The sequence below is a fragment of the Chrysemys picta genome, chromosome 1, assembly GCF_011386835.1.
Source record: "Chrysemys picta bellii isolate R12L10 chromosome 1, ASM1138683v2, whole genome shotgun sequence".
Taxonomy (NCBI): domain Eukaryota; kingdom Metazoa; phylum Chordata; order Testudines; family Emydidae; genus Chrysemys; species Chrysemys picta.
The window spans coordinates 15,917,507-15,937,376 of NC_088791.1; the positions used below are offsets into that span (position 1 = coordinate 15,917,507).

The following is a 19,870-nucleotide window of genomic DNA, read 5'->3' on the forward strand; positions in this document are numbered from 1 at the left end:
AAGGAGAAACCAGAGAGGATTTTGAAGAGGGAAGTGATATTGTTGAATAAGGAGAAGTTGTCACTAGTAGTCTCTACCTTTATGACTTTGATTATTTAAGGTTACTTTGTTTCTTACTTGATAAAGGGTTTAATATCAGACTAAGTGGTCAGGATGTTGGCAGAGGAACATTCAGCCAACGACACGCAATGTTGGTTTGCCAAGAGACAGATGAAACCTATATCCCGCTGAATCATATGTCTCCGGATCAGAAAGGCTTCCTAGAGGTATGGTGTATGCTTTATAGAGCAGGTCACTTCTCCATGACTTCACATTGTTATAATAATTTGCAGGTAACACGTTTTGGGAAGCAAAACTTACTTCTCAAAGGTGGATAACTTGCCATTCTATAAACGGGGAGCCTGAGCCTCCGAAATGAATTGGGTTGCTCGAGGTCACACAATAAGCCAAAGTGAGAGTTGGGAATAGAAAACAATTACTTACCTTATAGTAATTGTGGTTCTTCAAGATGTGTTGTCCCTGTGGATTCCATTTTCAGTGCACCTGCACTCCCATGCCTGTGAGATCAGATTATTTTGGCCAGTAGTGTTTGTTGGAGTGGTGCTTGTGCCTGAGATGTCTTCATGCACCCCCACCCTGCAAAACGAGATCATGATTAAGGCTATGTTTATGTCATGGAAGTCACGGAATCCATGACTTCCAGAGACCTCTGTGACATTCTCCGCTTCAGCCCCTGGGGCTGCAGGACTCAGGACTCAGGAGCTGGCAGCCAGCGGGGAGCTAGCAGGGTTTGGGCAACGTGGCAACAGGCGACTTTGCATGGGGGGTGGGGGGCAGGGGGATGCCTTGGGTGAGCGGCTGGGGGTTTCCCGTTTTTCTCTCTGGGAAATATGGTCACCCTGCAGCTGCCATGGGCAGAGGGGGAACCCCACAGCTCCCAGCCACCACTGTGGCGGGGGAAACCATGGAGCCACAGCAAGCAGAAGTCAGACAGGTCACAGCTTCTGTGAATGTTTGTTTATTGCTCATGACCTGTCCATGACTTTTACTAAAAATAACCATGACAAAATCTTAGCCTTAGTCACAATAGAAGGCCTGGCCCCACCCATCCCTCAGTTCCTTTGCTGGAGCAGAATGTCAGAGAAGTACGACTCTGTAGTAGCTAGGAAGGAGGGTGGTATGTAGAATCCATGTGGACAACACATCTCCAAGAAACTTATTTTAGATTAACTTACAATTGTTCATTCTTCAAGTGATTGTCCACATGGACTCTATTCTTGGTGACTAACAGTTATATGTTTGGTCGGAGTGGGGTAGTAGGAGTCCCAGTTAAGCAAGGATAGTAGGACAGCCCTACCAAAAAAGAGATCTAATCTGAAAGCCTCTGCCAAAGAGTAGTGTCCAGTGCATGTGTCAACTGGGCGCCACATAACTGCCTTGCAGATTTCCAGAATAGGGACACTCTTCAAACAGGCAGCGGAGGCTGCCTAAGCTGTAGTGGAATAAGTTCCAATATGCTAAATGGATCTAGCCTGGTTAATTGATAACCTGTCCTCATGCAGTTATATTATCCCTAAGGGGATATTGCCTGCCCATTAATGCTTTCTGCAAAGGCTACAAACAGTCTAGGTGTGTTCCTGGACAGTTTTGTCTTAATACATCAAGTGGTAGTTTTATCCTTAGGAAATACTGGGTAAGAGGGCCCATCCTGAAGGCCTGAATCTCTCCTATCCTTTGAGCTAATGTAATGGCTATTAAAAGCATTCTTCATAGATTGTGGTAAATGGAACAGGTGGCTAAGGACTCAGATGGGGAATCCATCAACTCTGCTAATACTATATTGGGATCCCAAGAGGGAGAGAGCTCCCAAACTGAGGAAAAAACCTGAATAACAGTAGGAGGGCAGTGTGCAAATGTAGCTGCTAGGTGGTGCTGATACAGTCTAGATTGTTTCAGGGCTAGTAAATAGCCCAGTGTTGCTGAAATGAGTGTAGTCCAGTAAGACAGCTAGTGCTGAGATGCCTAGATAGACAATCTCTCCCACTTAAAAAGTAAAGTCGGCTTGAGGCTTTCCTGCTTTAGAGCAGAATTTTCTGAACTTTATCTAAGCAGCTTCTTTCAATGGATGTCATGTAGCCAGCATCGAGGCTGTCAGGTGTAACAGATCCTGCACCTGGACCCAGCACTAACTTGTTGTTCTGAATGACTGCTAGGTTGAGCAGGTAAGGTGAGCGGGGGCTGAACTGAGAGATTGTCAGATCCAAATAACGGAACTGTCCCGCACACGCTGGAGCTATCATGATTCAGAGTTTGAGACCAGAAGGTTATCTAAGGTTATTTTAGATTATCTAGTATCCCCTATATAGCACAGGCCATTAACATTTCACTCCGTTACCCCTGTACTAAGCCCAATAACTAGTGTTTGAGTAAAGCACATCTTCCAGAAAGGCATCCAGTCTTATAGGAAGACATCAAGAGAGGGAGGATCCACCACTTACCTTGATAGTTTGTTCCAATGGCTTATCACTCTCACTGTTTAAAAAGAGAGAAAAAATTGTACCTAATTTGAATTTGTCTGGCTTCAGCTTCCATCTGTTGGTTCTTGTTTTGTCTTTCTCCGCTAGATTAAAGAGGCCATTGGTATTCAGTATTTTCTCCATATGAAGGTACTTACATACTGTAATCAATTCACCTTTCAATCTTCTTTTTGATAAATTAAACAGACTTGTAGAGCTCAATTACTGAAATAATTAGTCTTGTGTCTTGTCCTGGTTTCCTCAGAACCCTTGGTATTGTGGGAATTGGCACAAAGGCATACATCAGTCCCAGAGTACTAGGGATATGAGAGGTATCTGTCGAATCCTGGACTAAACCCCCCTCTGGAACAGAATGTTTGACACCTGTTGTTCTGGTCTGTGGCAAATAGGTCTGTTTCTGGGAATTCCCACTTGCAAAAGGCATTCTGCAGGACTGAGTGTCTCAGAACGGTCTGCTGGGTTGTTCTCCTAATGTGTTTTGAAGGCTGGAAAGGTGCAGAAGCATTGGTGAGATTTGATTTGGAATGCACCAAGTCCAGAGCCAAGTAGTCTCTGCTTTGTCAGGCCATCATGCTTTCCTATCTATTGTCATAATGCGTGATTGTGGTATTATCTGTCAACACTTAGATTATGGATCTATGGAGAAGAGGCAGGGACGCTTTGCATGGCAGGCAGATGGCTCTGAGCTCTAGGATGCTTATGTGGAGATGAGCTTCTTGAAGGGACCATGGGCCCTGAGTTCAGAGATGATCTAGAGGAATTCCCCATCCCTCAGTGGGAGATCTGTCACCAGAGCCTTGGTAGGCAGAGGTGCAGAGAATCTTTGCATATCTAAAATGCTTTTTTCACCAGATTAACAAAGACTTGAGACCGCAACCATCATTTCCATGTGATATCTACTGGGTAGAGACACTAATTTCAGCCACCCTTGCATGGAGGATAGGGGAATTCTGGCAAACTGTGTCACATAGGCATGAGACCATGTGTCACAGAAGTCTGAGGCAAGCTCTTACGGATGTGCTTTGGTGAGGTTTACTATTGTCAAGAATCTTTCTGTGGAAGGTAAGCTCTCGCTGACTTGGAATCCAGCACTGCTCCTATGCACTGTGTGCTTTGAGTCTGTATTAGTGTGGACTTCTTTCTGTTGACTGTCAGGCCCCATGAAGTAAAGAGCTTTAAAGTTACTTGGATCGAAGTGGTCATCTGTGGGGTTTATCTTCCTCAAACCAGCCAGTCTTTGAGGTGTGTGTGGACCTGGCTTCCCTGCTTCCTTAGGTGAGCTGCCACAACTGCCAAGCCCTTCGTAAATATCTTTGATGCTGTGGAGAGACCAGAGGTCACTATCCTGTACTAGTAATAAAATGATCCTGCTAGAAATCTGAAGTATTTCTTCTGGGCTGCATGAATAGATAAGTGGAAAGATGGCTCTTGACCTGCAAGACCACTGAATCGGTCTTGAGGATCTAACAAGGGAATTATGGAGGCTATGGCATCTGAGGATACTGGATACTAATGGCGAGGGAATGACCAGATGACTGTGATTGAGCTCTGACCTTCCTCTCTCTCTCTGCGAGGAGGCTTGTACTCTGCTCTCAAGTAGCAGCTTCAGGTGGGCTTCTCTAGTTTCTGAGTTCTCTTAGAGACGGGGCAACATATGGAGCCGTGCTCGGGGCTGTATCCCTCTCCTAGGCAAAGCAGGTACCAGAAGTGTGTGTCATCATGGACACTGAAGTTTTGCATGAGACATCTTGAATCCCAGAGATTTTAGCTTTTGTCATGTTACTAGCACCCCTGAATGGGAGGATGGGTGTAGTCTAGCCTAACTGAAACTTACTCAAAAAAATTATGGACACATATAGAATATAATGTCATTTGTTTTTTGACAACCAGCACTAACAAACTACAAAGTAGTAGGACACTAACTAACTATACTAGCACAATGTGCAGTGAAGAAGGCAGATGCTGTGAGGGTTCAGTCTCGCTGCCATGGGCAGTAAGAAGGACCTGAGGAATGGTTGGGGCCCATTCTGCCTTTTATGTCCTTGGGTGGTGGTGGAAGTAAGGAGGACATGTAGAATGCAGATGCTGCTCCAACAGACACCACTGGCCAAAAGAATCCAATTTTATGCATACGGGGCATGTGCACATCAGGAGTTGAATCCATGTGGACAATCACTTGAAGAGCCCAAGTTTGCAGAATTCCAGTTCACTTCTCTAATAACTGGGATGGGTGAATTGTTGGTGGGATTTTTTTTTTTTAAACAACTTGTTGCCATAGAATTGACTCTGCGGATAAAAAGAATTGTGGCCTGACTTACAGGGAGCAAGTCGATAATTGTGTCCATTCAGCAACTCATTCAGCTCAAGCTCTTAGTTGGTTATTTTATTTTGGATAGTTGAGAAAGGGGTTCTGTTTTTTCTGGGAGGAGATCAGCTGTGGAGGTGAATGAGACTATGAAGTAGCCTTATAGCTCCCCCCGCAATTTCTCCCTCTCCTCCTCTCCCCCCCCCCCCCCCCAAAAAAAATGATTTGTGAATGCCTCTTACCTAGGAATGTTTGGGAGGCACATTCCTATCATTAGGCATGCTTTGATTCTGAAAAACAGAATCAAATTTGAACATCTTGTTTCACGCACCTACCTTTTCCAAACTCTTTCTTTGTTAGGTGAGCAATAGCCCCCTGTCTGAAGAAGCTGTGCTTGGTTTTGAGTATGGAATGAGTATTGAAAGCCCCAAGTTACTGCCAATTTGGGAGGCCCAGTTTGGTGATTTCTTTAATGGAGCCCAGATAATATTTGACACTTTCATCTCTGGAGGTGAGTGGAACAAATTTTATTAAAATAAAGATATTTCTTACATGTGGTACAGAAATTCCTTTTTAACTAAAAGACCCCGTGCTCACGGCAAGCAATTGTGTATCTTTGTATCATGTATGAGACATCTATTTGTATAATCTGGCTATGGTACTTATATGGCCCCAATTACTGTTACATCTGAGCACCTCACAGTCTTTAATGTATTTTACCCTCACAACACCCCTGTGAAGTAGGGCAGTACTATTCTCCCCATTTTACAGATGGGCAATTGAGGCACAGAGACTAAATGACTTCCCCAAGGTCAACTGGGAAGTCTGTGGAGGAGCATGGACTTGAACCCAGGTCCCCAGAGACTCATGCTAAATCCCGAACCATTGCATCATCCTTCCAATGCTACCAGGTTGTTGTGTTTTTTCTTTTTATGACTTGGACTTTTTTCACAGCATGGTCTAGTCCTGCTTCCTGAATGAACAGCAGTCTGTGATGATGGGATCCAATCACTGAGTCCCATGTGCTGCTAAGCACTGTTCCTAGCTCTGGGTCACTTAGTCTGTGCCTGGGGGTGCCCTGAGGCATTCTGCTCTGGACACCCAGAACTGTAAGCCACTGTGTTACCCTATTGCCTCAGCAAGTGAGCGCTCCGCTGCTGCTGCTAAGCTGTGTGTCTGCTCCCTGACACTCCAGCCTATCTGCCTTGCCAGCAAACTCCTTGAGACTCTGCCAGACTAAACCTTGCCTTGAAGTTAATATAGTGAACTTCAATTCCCAAGTTCCCCAGAGACCTCTTTCTGCAGGTTCCAGTCCTTCTCACTGGACACTCACAGCAAACTTAATTTCTGTCTCAAAGAGACAGAGTACATACCAGCCTATTTGTTTAGCTGAGGACTCACACTTTATTTCAGTATAACAGCACTGAGATGGTTTATGGTAAAATTAAAAATAAGTTTATTAACAAAGAACAGAGGTTTAAGTGATACTAAGCAAGAGAAAAAGACAGGTATGGTTACAATCAAAACAAAACGTACTTTCTAGGGGATAAAATTTAATTTTAGTAAGTTACAATCTTTGCCTAAGCAGTTTTCTCACTTTCATAAAATTACTGACATCTCTAACCTTCCTGGTCTGGGGATCCAACTTTCACAGGCTCAGAAGGTGCTGTTTCCCATGTCCCCTAGGTGGTGGATCACTAAACTGGTGTTTTTTTTTTCCCCCCTCCCCTCTCCCCTTATATTACCCAAAATCCATTGTCTGGGCTCAAGAGCCCAGAAGGCTTCCTGGGGTGCAGATTCTGTTCCCTGGCATGATCACCAAACCTTTGGCTATGCTGCTTGTTAGCTTGATGACTTTGTTAGCCTTTATATATAAATGTAGTTTCATTGTCCTGTGCCTGTAGCCAAGCCGGTCAGACAGGTAGGTACACATTCCTTTGTCTAGGGCAGGCTGGGTTATGCACTGCCTCCCAAACACATTTTAAAAACCTATTTCCAGCACACATCTTTTCGTATACAACCCTTACATGATTTATACAATGATTTTCAGGACCACCATGGCACCAGTTTACATATATCATACATGACACCTTTTAGATACATATTATGACAAGTGTGTTGGGGGCAAAGAGAGTATCAGGCTTGCTATGGTGGGGCCTCTGACAGTTGGCACTGAAGGGATAAAACGGTTATACAGACCCCATGTCTGACATCCTTCTTGAGCTGTAGGACCCCACAGTCCTGCTACCTAGACTTTGGAACTAGTGCTTTGGCCTTCCTGAGCCCCCAAGCTGCTTGGACCGAGTGCCCCTCAAAGACCACCTGGCTGTGCGAGCTCTGGTTGCTAGTTACCACGTTCAGGGATGATGTGGCAGTAAAGCAAGGAAATATAGGCTTAGCAAAGGGTTCCTTACAAGCACGCACTTTTGAAGAGCACAAGAATTATAGGTTTATGGGGGAAAACCACCAACTCCTGAACACAATCCTCCTTAGTCTGATTTTTGCCTCCTGTTGTGAGTGTCTGGGTCGGATACAAGTCCTTAGGGGAGGCAAAGTTCATCCTGCCTCCACTCCTTCTGGGTCTTTTGTTTCTGGTGAGGGAAGGGCTTTGTTGGCTTAGAAAGCAAGCTGCCTTTTTAACCATCCCTGCCACCTCTGGGTCAGGTAGTCAAGCAGAGAAACTGCAATTCCCTCAGCTGTGTACTGGGGGGTATCCACCCCACCCTCCCTTCTCTGACCTGACCGGTTTCTGTGAAGAAAGAGCCCATTCAAGGTTAAAGGCTCTGCTGGCAGAAACCCCATTGTTGAAGTAGGGGAGAGTCCTTCATTGTTGATGGTCCATGAATGCTCTGGCACAGGTTTCCAAACCTAAACCCTCCACAATGTGTCAAATTTCTGCTACAAATGGCTACGCAATGACTGTTACCATTACAAATGGAATTTACAACCAGACAGATATGTATAGAGTGTGTGTGTGTGTGTGTGTGTGTGTGTGTGTGTGTGTGTCCAGTTTATCTATATCTATCACAGACTTCAGTTTCTGTTTGAAAGAAGGAATTGTCTGAGTTGTAAATTGTTGTTCCAGCACCACACTAGACTTAATCTGAGATGGCACTTTATTGACCTAGTTCCCAGGAAACTGGCAAACTGAGAACAGGAATCAGAGTGGTAGCCGTGCGTGTCTGTATCAGCAAAAAGAACGAGGAGTACTTGTGGCACTGGAGACTAACAAATTTATTTGGGCATAAGCTTTCGTGGGCTAAAACCCACTTCATCGGATGCATGCAGTGAAAAATACAGTAGGAAGGGGGTGTGTGTGTGTGTATAGAGAGAGAGAGAGAGAGCGAGAATGAATATGGGTGTTGCCATACTAAGTATAACAAGACTAATCAATTACAAAAGTTTTTTTTTCTCCTGCTAATAGCCCACCTTAATTGATTAGTCTCATTATAGTTGGTATGGCAACACCCATTTTTTCATTTTGTGTGTGTGAGATCTTCCTACTGTATTTTCCACTGCATGCATCTGAAGTGGGTTTTAGCCTACGAAAGCTTATGCCCAAATAAATGTTAGTCTCTTAGGTGCCACAAGTACTCCTGTTCTTTTTGAGAATAGGAAATGATCCTTAAGCAGGACAGTATTAGCATACACTCTGCTTCGGATGGACACATTTCAACAGTGGCAACTGATTAAGAAATGACTTACCAGAGGTTAAATAGGTATAAAATTCTCAGTGCTGGTATTTTGATGTAGAAGTCTGTCTCCAAATAAATATTTAAAAAGATGGCATGCAGTGAATCACTTTTATTCAGTATGTTTTGTTGAACTTTAAATGTTCTTGGATATTTTTAAGAGACTTTTAATTGAACACCTGTCTAATCAGGATGACACTGTCCAATTCAGAGGAGTCTACTGTAACTTTTTGGTGCAATTTTTTAAAACAAAATTTAGGATTTATAATTGAAACAGAGGGAATTAGCGTCAGTACTGCAGACCTAGAATCCTCCTCAGAAGCCAGCATCTCTGATTTACACAAAGGCTTCAGTATCCTCAGAGACTTTCAGATAATCAAAGTTGTACTGTGTCAGAATTTCAAACTGACCACTAAACTCCCACAGGAAGTTGCATAGCTTTGTTTAATTAAAGACAACCTCTTGTTAGATATTTTGTGTGCGTAAACCTTTGAGATAGGATTTGCATAGACTTACCAAGTGACTGTCGGTATAATGTTGACTTATACTCTGTGTAACTCTTTTCTCTCCTCCTCCCGGATCCTGCTTTTTTAGGTGAAGCTAAGTGGCTACTGCAGAGCGGGATAGTCATTCTTCTTCCCCACGGCTATGATGGTGCAGGTCCTGAACACTCTTCCTGCCGAATGGAACGTTTCTTACAGGTACCTGGACACACCTGCCTGTGTCATACCCTCTATCAATGCATGTCAATGTCAGATGCTTCAGGAAGGCTGTTCTATTAAAAGTTCTACATGCCTGTAGCACTTGCCAGTCAAATTAAGCAATGTAGATTGATTTAAATCAGCAAGCAGGAAGCCTTGATATAAATCATTGATTTTAATCTTGTTTTACATTTGCCCTTTTTATTTTCCAAAGAGAGGTTGATTCTCATTGATTGGTAACCATTAAAACATGTTGATTTGCAACTAAATACAGCCTTTGCGCAAAATTGGATCCTTCTTTTTTGATGCACTATATTTATACACATTTATTTATCTAATTATATAGATTAACCTACATTTATTCAGATTCTTAATTTTTTACATTATTATATTAGAAAATATTTTATTGTAATAGAAAATGCTTTTCTTATTTATTAGATTATTGTATTTTACTTTTTTGCAGTGTTGTTGTAGTTGTGTTGGTCCCAGCATAGTAGAGATGTGTGTGGTAATATCTTTTATTGGACCAGCTTTTGTTGGTGAAACAGACAAATTTTCAAGCTTACACAGAGCTCTTTTTCTAAGCTTGTGTCTCACCAACAGAAATTGATCTAATAAAAGAAATTACCTCACCCATCCTGTCCCTAATTTTTTTACTTGTGACTTGTGTCAAGCTGCATTTGGATGAAAATTGGAATTGAGTTAAATGTATAAAAACAGCATGTAAAATTAGTTTTCTTTAATGAAAACTCTCCTTGTGTATCAGTACATTTTATGAAAAATGAGTTTTTATTGAAACGTGAATTCAGAACACTTTTTGAATTCGGTTTTATTTTTTAAAAGGAATTATTTGTACTGAACTGCTTGTTTCTGGTGGTCATGTCCTTCCAGATTTTAGAACTATAGATCTTATCCTCTTGAACCTAGTTTTTATTCATAAATTGGTAGATGAAAACAAAGTTCTTTTCAACTCCCAATTGATTTTTCGACTTTGGATGAACTAGTCATTGAATTGAACTGAACTAGTCAAATGAAATAAAGAACACATTATCTTTGCACCAGAAGAAAAGGCTAATGTTGTCAAAAGCTAGTTTAGCACTTCAGGTGCAATAGGCAGAGTCTTTAAAACTTTGGCAGTAAACATGCACTGCTTGAATATTTTTTTATTCCATTTTAAATTATTTTAATAGATTATAGTAAGTTTTTAAGCCTTTAATGTAGGTTGTCATCAGTTCAATTTTAATTTTAAATCGGTTTATTTTTAAAAAGAAAAAATGTATTTTTTTTTTTTTAAGATCATGGATTTTCATCCACCTTGAATTAAAGGCTTGGCGTTGATGTTAGGTCTCTGCAGGATCATATAACCAAGGTGGTTGCTATGAAAAAGAAATGGCATGGATTGGGAGAAAGGGTGATCATGTGCTTAAGGTGCAAGTCTGGAGACTGCAGTTCTATTCTAGGCTCTGAAACAAACTTTTCATGTGTGATCTTAGGTGAGCCATTTAACCAATCAGGAAACTGACCTTCAATGGGAACAATATTTACCTGCCATGTAGATGCGTTTTAAGGCTGAATTCACTAATATTTGCAAAGGGACATTGGGATCCTCTATTGGAAAGCACTTCATAATTGCATATTATCATTTTGCCATTGTTGCTATCTTAAAAAAAGTTGCATTATAAATATTTTATTTGTAAAGGCTATAACACATCTTTGTGTAACTCCTTAAGTTCTTTACAAACTCACTAGGTGATTGCAGTGTGTGTGGGGATCTGGGATCAAATACAGAAGTTAAGAGCCCGTTTACACTTTAAAAAAAAAAAGCAATAGAATCCAGGGTCCTGGTTACACCACAGTTAAAGCTTTTGTAGTTTAGTTGAGATGTTAGCAATGTTCTATAAAAGAATTAGAGTGACTTCTTTATTTGTTTATTGCCTTTTCCTGTAAGTTGAGACCTTCAGCACATATTGGAGTGTATATCTGTTCCCTGTACAAACACCAGTGATTGTACCTCAGTCATTTGTACTGTATCAAGCATGTTTGGTTGACAGCTTGCTTCTTGGTGAGGGATTATTTTGTTCTTTCATAGATGTGTGACAGTGCAGAAGAAGGAGTTGATGGTGACAATGTGAACATGTCAGTTGTGCATCCAACCACTCCAGCGCAGTATTTCCATTTGCTCCGTAGGCAGATGATCCGAAACTTCCGGAAACCTTTAATTGTTGCTTCTCCCAAAATGCTACTCAGATTTCCAGTAAGTAGAAACACTCTCTGCTAGGGTTACTTTTAGTTTAACCCTCTAAGACCTACTAAAACACAGTGTTATACCAGTTTAAACTGGTTCAAACTTTGTGCATTGGCCTTCTTAAATCTATTTAAACATGGCTTATATTGGTTTAGTTTGCACCTGTAAACTTTGCCAGTGCAAGTTAAGCCAATATAACAATTTTACACTGATATAAGTGTGTCCACACAGGTTTTTTTACCATGTTGACACTACAGTGGTTTTCAAAAGGATTTTAGTTAAAATGGTATCTAATTTCACATTCTCCACTTACGTTTGCTTTTTCCATTTCACTCATCTTAAATATTGAGACTACATTGGTGAGTTTCACTTCCCAGTTCTCGTGCATTAGCAAAATGTCCCTGTTATGTTTTGGCATTCATAGTGTTCCCAAAGGGTGGGGGGGGGTGGGGGGTTTTTTTGTTTTGTTTTTTTAATTCTTCCACCCTTTGCCCTTTCAAGAGGGTGGGAGAAAATCCTGGAAATTAAAAAAGAAAAAGGGGGGGGGGGAATACTGGATAACTCTTCATAATAGCTTCAGTAAAATTTTAGTCTAAATCTGTGGGCTAAAATTTATTTGACAATGTCTCTTTAATCCCTTGGCATCAGCTGTTAATCAGTTTGATTGTAGCCATTGTTAATAATGAATATTATGCCAAGAAACTCAGAACCCCCTTAAACAACTGACAAACTTTTCTGATCAATAACAAGTAGTACAAGACTTGTGTGTGTGTTTGGGGGGGGGGTTCTTTGGGATCATATTTTAATCCTTATACAACACATTGATTTTTAGATTTGAAAACCACAAGTTAAATATCCTACTTTTTCCCCTCTTTAGGGGGCGGTGTCAGATTTTCAAGAAATGGCCCCAGGGACAACATTCAAGCCTGTAATTGGTGATTTGTCAGTGGATCCTAACAGGTAACTTGATTCTTGTTTCTAATACTCACAGTTCCAAACAGCATGTAGGCATAATTGGCTGTAAAACAAGTGTTTTTTTTTGTTTTGTTTGTTTTTTTCTTTCCCCTTGAAAATTCATTTCTGATAATTTTTATGAAGAAAAAATAAACAGGATCAGAGCTAAGGTAGAATTATAGGTCCTTTCATTCTCTTGTCACCTCTGTAAAACGTACTCCACTGATTTCATTAGTTAGCCCGGATTTACACCCCTATAAAGGAGAGCCAAATTAGGCCTGAAGGTTTTGCACTGTACATAAAGGAGACTGATCTAATCTTTAGGAATTGTGATGTCTGCATAGTTGGTGGGCATATCTTACACCACCGGAAACTTCAGTACAACTGACAGGAATGAAACAGCAGGAATGGGTAGGATATAATCATTGAGGCCTGAGCTCAGGTGCATTCAGAGAGCTTGAGTTTGGTGGTTTATCTTGCTTCTGCCTATAGTGTGCGTGACACTGACCAGTGCTGCTCATTCATAAACAAATTAATCCCCCACTCTGCTGCTATTCTTTATGAGAATTTTTTTTTGTTATATTGGTCTCTGACCACTTAACATGCTGAAGTGAGGAGTCTGTAGAGATGAGAACCATGTCTGGAGCAGAGAACTATATTTCAAAAGTATGTGTTGTGTCTCTATATTCCTACCTACAGAAGGGAAAAAGAGCCCTGTTTGGATAAGCTTCTATCTATGGTACTTATTTGGCTACTATCCCTGTAGAATCTGAATGACTCAGATTTTTAATGTATTTATCCTCAACACCCTGTAAGTTAGGGAAGTACTACTATCCACATTTAACAGATGGGGAAACAGAGGTACATAGAGACTAAGTGACTTGCCCACGTCTGGGGCGGAGCAGGGAGTTAATCCAAGACTAGGAACTTAATAACTGGACCATCCTTCCTCTTCTGCCCTCTTTTCTTTCTTTTGATCTGATAGTCAGCACTTTGGCCTTATCCAGTGTTGTTGGGTTGGGCTTTTAGAAAAGGCTAAAGGTTTAGGATTTAATGTATAACAAGTGGCTGTGTAGGGTCTCTTTTAAAATGCTGTCCTTGAAAACACCTCAATTTTTCTGCCTTTTAGCGTCAGCCGAGTGGTGCTGTGTTCTGGCAAGCATTACTATGCTTTGGTGAAACAGAGAGAGGCACTAGGAGAGAAGAAGCACAACACTGCTATTGTCAGACTAGAAGAACTGTGTCCTTTCCCCCTGGAAGCTCTACAGCAAGAGATGAACAAGTATAAAAATGCCAAAGGTCAGGCAGATTGTTATACTTTGCATTTAACCTCTTTTAAAGTATTGAAACAAATCCATGGCCATCTAGGAACTCCACTTGTTGCTGCTCCACATTGTTCTTTCCTTTTAGGATTAAAAGGTCTAGACTTGGTTTGATTTTGTTGTCTGTCCTGCCCCCCAATACAACTTCAGATATGCTGCTTTAGAAACACAAGTCCTTATCACTTGCACCATAGGGGAATATACTAGCATGGAACCTATGATGCAGATAAGCAGTTCTGAATCTATCCAGCAGATGGCCGTGGTAAATTTACATCTTGTTAGTAATGCAATAGAACTTGGGAGCCCAATTGAGGTTGGGTTCCCATTGTGCTAGGCCCTGTACAAACAGACTAAGAGACAATCCTTGCCCTAAACAGCTTATTGATACAATGGCTTAATTTTACAATACACGCATTTAAACAAATATTGCAGATCAGTTAATTGATATTTTTCCTATTGATCACCACTGTTGGATCCCTTGGCCTTGAGGGAGATCCTACAAAGCACATGGAAGTGAGGAAGTGTTCTCTGTAATGGAAGGTAGAGGAACAAAAAAAAATGAGAAGAATAATTTGTTCTTAAAATATGAATTTTCATCCACATTTATTTTCACCCTTGGCGACAGCACTGTGTGGTAACAGTCAGTCCAGTCTAGTAATCCTCAGACTGAAAGGTGGTGCCTTTGCTGTCATAGCAGGACCATTGTAGATGGAATGGGAATATACAGCTAAGAGAACTAGCTTAGAGCATTAATACCTGTTTCTGGATTCAGTGGGAAGATCAATTGGTGTATATGGAATATACAAACACATGGCCTCTTATCTTTCCTACAGATTTTATTTGGAGTCAGGAGGAGCCACAGAACATGGGTCCCTGGGCCTTTGTGTCACCAAGGTTTGAGAAGCAGTTGGCATGTAAGGTAAGGTTTACAGTAATCTTTTAAATTTATGTTTGAGTCTTTAGATACTATATATATTTTGCTACCAGGAATTAGTAGTGATTTAGTTTAATGTTCATAAATGTAAAAACCCTCATATAAGTGTAATAGTCCAACTTAAGCTATTATATATGTAAGAGTAGTATCTAGTGGTCACAGCCAGAATTGGGGCCCTGTTGTGTGAGGTGCTCTACAGTGAGAAACCCTGCCCCAAAGAGTTTACGATATAAATAGACAAGATAAACAGGTCCCAAGTAGTAAGGGCATAGGTCTTCACTTTAGGTGCCTAAGTCCAACATTTAGGTACCACTGGCATTCACAAAACTGCTGCGCAGCTGCTACCTAGCCATGTAGACCCCCTAAGTTTCCACCTCTGCAGTCCCTGAGGCCCTGCTGGGCCTGTGCACAGGTGCCTAACTCCTGACATCGCCCAGCAGCTCAGTGCCCAAGCGGGATGCACAAACGAGGTGTTCCCCCATCTGTCTTGCCTTCGGAGCCTGATCCAATAAAAAGCATGCCTAAACCCATATAGAATGGCCAGATGAGGTTGTGCCCACCCCTCCATGGGGTTGCCAACCCTCCCGGTTTCGCCATGAGTCTCCTGGCTCTATCTCCAGGAGGCTACTGAAGCCAAACAGAGATTTTAGGCAGCTAAAAGTCCAGCAGGGCCAGGGGTGAAAGTAACTACTCCCCCCACGGGCTGCAGGGACATGCCAGCCACTTCCAGGAGCGGGGTCAGGGTAGGCTGGGAGCCTGCCTTAGCCCCACTGCGCCACTGACTGGGAGCCGCCTGAGGTAAGTGCCACCTGGCTGGAGCCCGCTCCCCCTCCCTGCCCCAGCCCCTGAACCCTCTCCCGCACCCAAACTTCCTCCCAGAGTCTGCTCCCTGCACTCCCTTCTGCATCCCCAACCCCCTGCCCCAGACCAGAGCCCTCTCCCACACTCCGAACCTCACAGCCCCAGGCCAGAGCCCACATCCTCGCCCAGCCTGGTGAAAGTGAGTGAGGGTGGGGGTGAGAGCAAGTGATGGAAGGAGGGGATGGAGTGAGCGGGGTGGTTAAGATCTGTTGAGGCACTTCTGCTTTCATTCTTGGAACTGAACTTTTCAGGGTCCTCCACTGTGAAATCTCCTTTGGGTGGACTGTCACCTTTAATATTTTGGTCTTGGGGGCATAGTTTACTCAGGCAGTCATCCCATTGTTGAGTTAGGGTGAAGCAGATACTTTTTGAGCTTTCTGAATCATGTATATGTGGGACTCGAGGATCCAATGTTTGTGTTTCGTTTATTTTGAGGCACTCAAGTGCCATGGTGATAATGGCATAGAAATCATGTTAGTTAAACGAGTAAAATAAATCTTAATCAGACATCAGTCTAATCACTCTCTTTCCCCCCCCCCCCCTTCTTGAACTTTAATTGCAGCTCCATCTTGTGAGTAGACCTCCCTTACCAGCCCCAGCGGTGGGCATTGGAACACTACACCAGCAGCAACAGGAAGACCTCCTTGCCAAAACTTTTGTCTAAGACCTTTCTACTTGGAAACCAGTTTCTTATAATATTTGTAGATGCCGTACAAGGAAAACCCCTTGGCCTTTTCATCCTAAAAAGGAAGAACAAATGAGCAACTGTTCTGGAAAGAGCGGACAGTTCTTTAAATGTACGGATGCAACAAAACCCATAATGATCTCTGCCTGTGTGTATTATGCAGAGGATAATTCTCACTGTCCTTTTTTGTATTTTTTTTTTTCATTATATAAAAACAGATCTGCAGTGAGATGAGTCAGTTAACTGGGAAATCAAATGTTTCATTTATAAAGCATTATCCCACATAGCAGTTCAAATCCATAGTTCTTTGGTATTGTTCATTTGTGGGAACAGTTTTCCCTTGACTTTAAATTTAGATTTTTTTAAACCTCAGTGGATGTTTAAGAATTGAGTAATGCCTTCAACTATGGCATTTCTATAACAATAAAGTGTTTTGCATTGGCCTTTGAGAACCAGGTTTGATGGGGTCTCAGTCCCTTCCTCTCTGAGTGGGCAGGGGTGGGGGAAAATACCACTACACGTGGGGTTCCCTGATTGACAATTTCAGCAGAGAATTGAATGAGCTATGGACACAACTATCTTCTCACCCCTGAGCAATGCCTCTTTGTCAGGGTTGAGGCACAATGGCTGGGCAGTGTACAGGAAGATGGCGGTACTGGCTGCCTGTGTTGTGTTTATTCTGAGGATAAACGGAGAGCTCTAGCCTCTAGGACCCTGAAAACCAGCACCTTTCTTCAACAAAAAATTCACTCACCCATTTTTAAAGAATTAGCCATTGCTTTCTGAGATGTGATGTATCAAAATGGCTGTTTACCTTGTTCATTTCTGTTGCTCATATCCCAACACTCTTGAATATGAAACATCAGACATCATTTAGTGCATATATTACTGTAATACAATACTAATTTTTCACCCTAGATTTCCATTTCCAAGCCTTTTCTGTGCTGAATTCTGTAACTATTGCAATCTGAGATAACACATCTCTAAGGTGCAGCTGTCTGGTCTTAGTGGACAAGAATGTTGCTGCAGTTCATTAGTTTAACTCTTGTCTTGGCTTTTTGAGAAAGATTTGAATGGCAGAAATACATGCTGTGTAATAGGATTATTTGATATCTAGCATTTGGAACATTGAATACAGCAGTTCTTTTTTTAATGTAAAGGTTAAATGATGACCTTTGGCTTTTTTGGCTGGCACTTAGAAAAGTGTCACATAAATAATGCTATAGCAATATTTTGTTGAGCTCTTCAGTACCGTGACACAAGTTGAGAGTTGCATAAGAAGTTCATTTTAACGTGTTTTTTTCCCAGCTGTCACTAACTTATGTAAAATGTATTTTTCAGTAGAAATTCTCTGTAAAAGGGAGCTCCTAGGACATGGAGAGAAATCTTCAATCAGTGACATCATATCTACTAAGTATAAAGTGCACACAAACATAAGAGCTGTTGGACCAGATCATAATCCCCCCAAACTGCACATGGATCTCACCCTTTTCATGTGGGTAGTGGGATGGTCCTCGATTGTATACTTGCCACCCAAGCCCTTGGACGGTACTCTGTAGGGCTAAGATATACATGGGGGGAGAGGTTAACCGCTCTAAGCAGGGCTTTAGATTTTAAACTTTTGTTTTCACTGAAACTTTTTTTTTTCTGTTCAGTGGACTAGATTGTAGAGCCCTTACGCTGGTGGGCACTAACATAATTAAATTGCTTTTATCTTAAACAAGCATCACAAACTAATTTTCAGAACACTTCTGTGTGAGGCAGGTTTTTCTTCCATTTCATAGAAGTTAAGTGACCCTGCCTAACTCCCCAGAGGGAGTCTGTAGCAAGGCAGGGAATAGTATGCTGGAATTGTGTCCGGACTGTACCTTTGTCAACAGTTGCTTAACGTGTTACTTTGGCTGACAGAGCGCAGCAGGAGCTTATGTGATGCTTTGTCTTCCTGGGGGGAGTACTTGTGGAACATTTGTGTTGCATTTTCCTGAGGTTAATAGCAACAATAGCATTGGCCTTTCCAGTCGTCTTTAGGTATGCTGCATACAGTAATGCATCTCAAACTTTCGCTAGTTTATAATACAGTCAGTGTAAGTAGCCACATCTAGTGTTCTTTACATTCTATCTGTTATGCCTAAAGTTCTCCAGAGCCTATCTTAGTAAATGAGCTCCTGTTTTTTCTTGGAAGTCATAGCTGGACCAGTGAGTCTCTAGTGCTATGTAGTCTGCTGGCATCTACTCATTGTCCACAGCTGGGACCAAATGCAGTGTGTGTACTAACCTACTGCCTTCACTCCAGCAAACCCTATTTGAAGAGGGGCACTTCAGAGTTCAGCCCTGTGGTACATTACCCCTTACTCCCCTGCTTTCTTTGCTCTCCTCTATTTAATAACTGCATCAGTATAGCTCTTACTCACCTGTCCTTCCCCCCTCCCCCAAGCGGGCTCTACATAATCTCCTTCCTCTACCAAGTTGACAGTGATGTCTTGTCAATAACAAACTTGCAGACAGTTGCATGCATGAAGTCTAAACCCAGAGCTATGCCAAAGTCCCTGCACGTCTCCTGGGGGGAACAGTCTCTGTTTATTGACCATCTTCCTACACTTTCCTCCCAGAAATCTTAGTTCTGTCCATTTCAGTGGAATGAAGAGGTTATGCTCTTATTTTCTATCCCTGTTTGATTTCATATGGTAGCAGTAGTTACTGAAGCTTTAGAGCTGTGATGTAGGTTGATAGTTGTGTTTAAACCTGTGTAGGCACTGTTACATGTTAGTACTCTACAAACACATAAAGACAACTCTCTCTGCCTTGAAAAGCTCAGTGTTTGACAAAATAGACATCAAAATGAGCGGAGAGACTGGAATACAACCCCTTTTCCCCCTCCCAAATTGGTTTTCAATTTATATGTATATTTTGTCCTATTGTGCCCATTTGCATTTGCTGGAATCCTGTCTTTGAATTAAACTTGAGCCCATTTGTTCTTTGTCACGTTATAGTTCTGCCCTAATTATTTATGCTTTTTATAGTTAAAGTGTTTAACCCTTTTCTTCCTTTCTACTGTGGCTAAGTTTTGTGGGATTTTCAAGCTCTCCTCTACCTGCCCTATCATCCCCCATTAAGTGTGGCTATGGCCCTTAGGAGCTGCAGTCAGAATGACAGTGGAGAAATGAGTGTTATGTGGCCACAGCAAAAAGAGTTTGCAAACCCTGGTATTGTCCCACGGCATGTAGGCTAGGTTTTTCTTTTTTTTTAAAAGAAGCCTAGGGTTAAGCTCCCACATCCTGTTAAAATTCAATGGTAGTTTAGCACTTTTGCTCTTATATCCATTAAAGTAGGAGGAGTAATAGCTGAGTTTGTATTTCCAAGCAGGAAATGACTGGGGCAGGGGGGATTTGTATTATATTTCCTTAATTTTGTAGCAGAAATCTAAACAGCAGGAAGTTGAGGTAGGTCTAGAAACTCCACCAGCCACAGGCTAGTGCTGAAAAATTCTTGGTCCCTGTTGAAAGAAAGCAAGTCTGGTTGTGCTTATTATGGCAGCAAAGTTTGAAGAAGAGAATCTACAAGGATTCATTATAGCACAGAAAAGCCATAATCTGCACCTTAACTCTAGAAGGGGGGCTGTCTCGATCTAGGGCTA

General features: G+C 41.9%; 1 protein-coding gene across 4 annotated transcripts in view; it reads left to right on the forward strand.

Moving 5' to 3' along the window:
- Positions 1 to 19,218, forward strand: part of DHTKD1 (dehydrogenase E1 and transketolase domain containing 1) — a 52,543-nt gene extending 33,325 nt beyond the window's left edge. For 3 of the 4 annotated variants that reach the window (XM_065599058.1, XM_065599013.1, XM_005305033.4), the window contains 8 exons: positions 127 to 266; positions 5,203 to 5,353; positions 9,129 to 9,235; positions 11,325 to 11,489; positions 12,358 to 12,440; positions 13,564 to 13,733; positions 14,590 to 14,675; positions 16,114 to 19,218. In XM_065599058.1, coding sequence (XP_065455130.1) covers positions 127 to 266; positions 5,203 to 5,353; positions 9,129 to 9,235; positions 11,325 to 11,489; positions 12,358 to 12,440; positions 13,564 to 13,733; positions 14,590 to 14,675; positions 16,114 to 16,215 — 1,004 coding nt within the window. In that variant the 3' untranslated portion in view covers positions 16,216 to 19,218. The remainder of the gene's footprint in view (positions 1 to 126; positions 267 to 5,202; positions 5,354 to 9,128; positions 9,236 to 11,324; positions 11,490 to 12,357; positions 12,441 to 13,563; positions 13,734 to 14,589; positions 14,676 to 16,113) is intronic. The other variant, XM_065599097.1, reaches the window with a different exon arrangement.
- Positions 19,219 to 19,870: the final 652 nt, after the last annotated feature.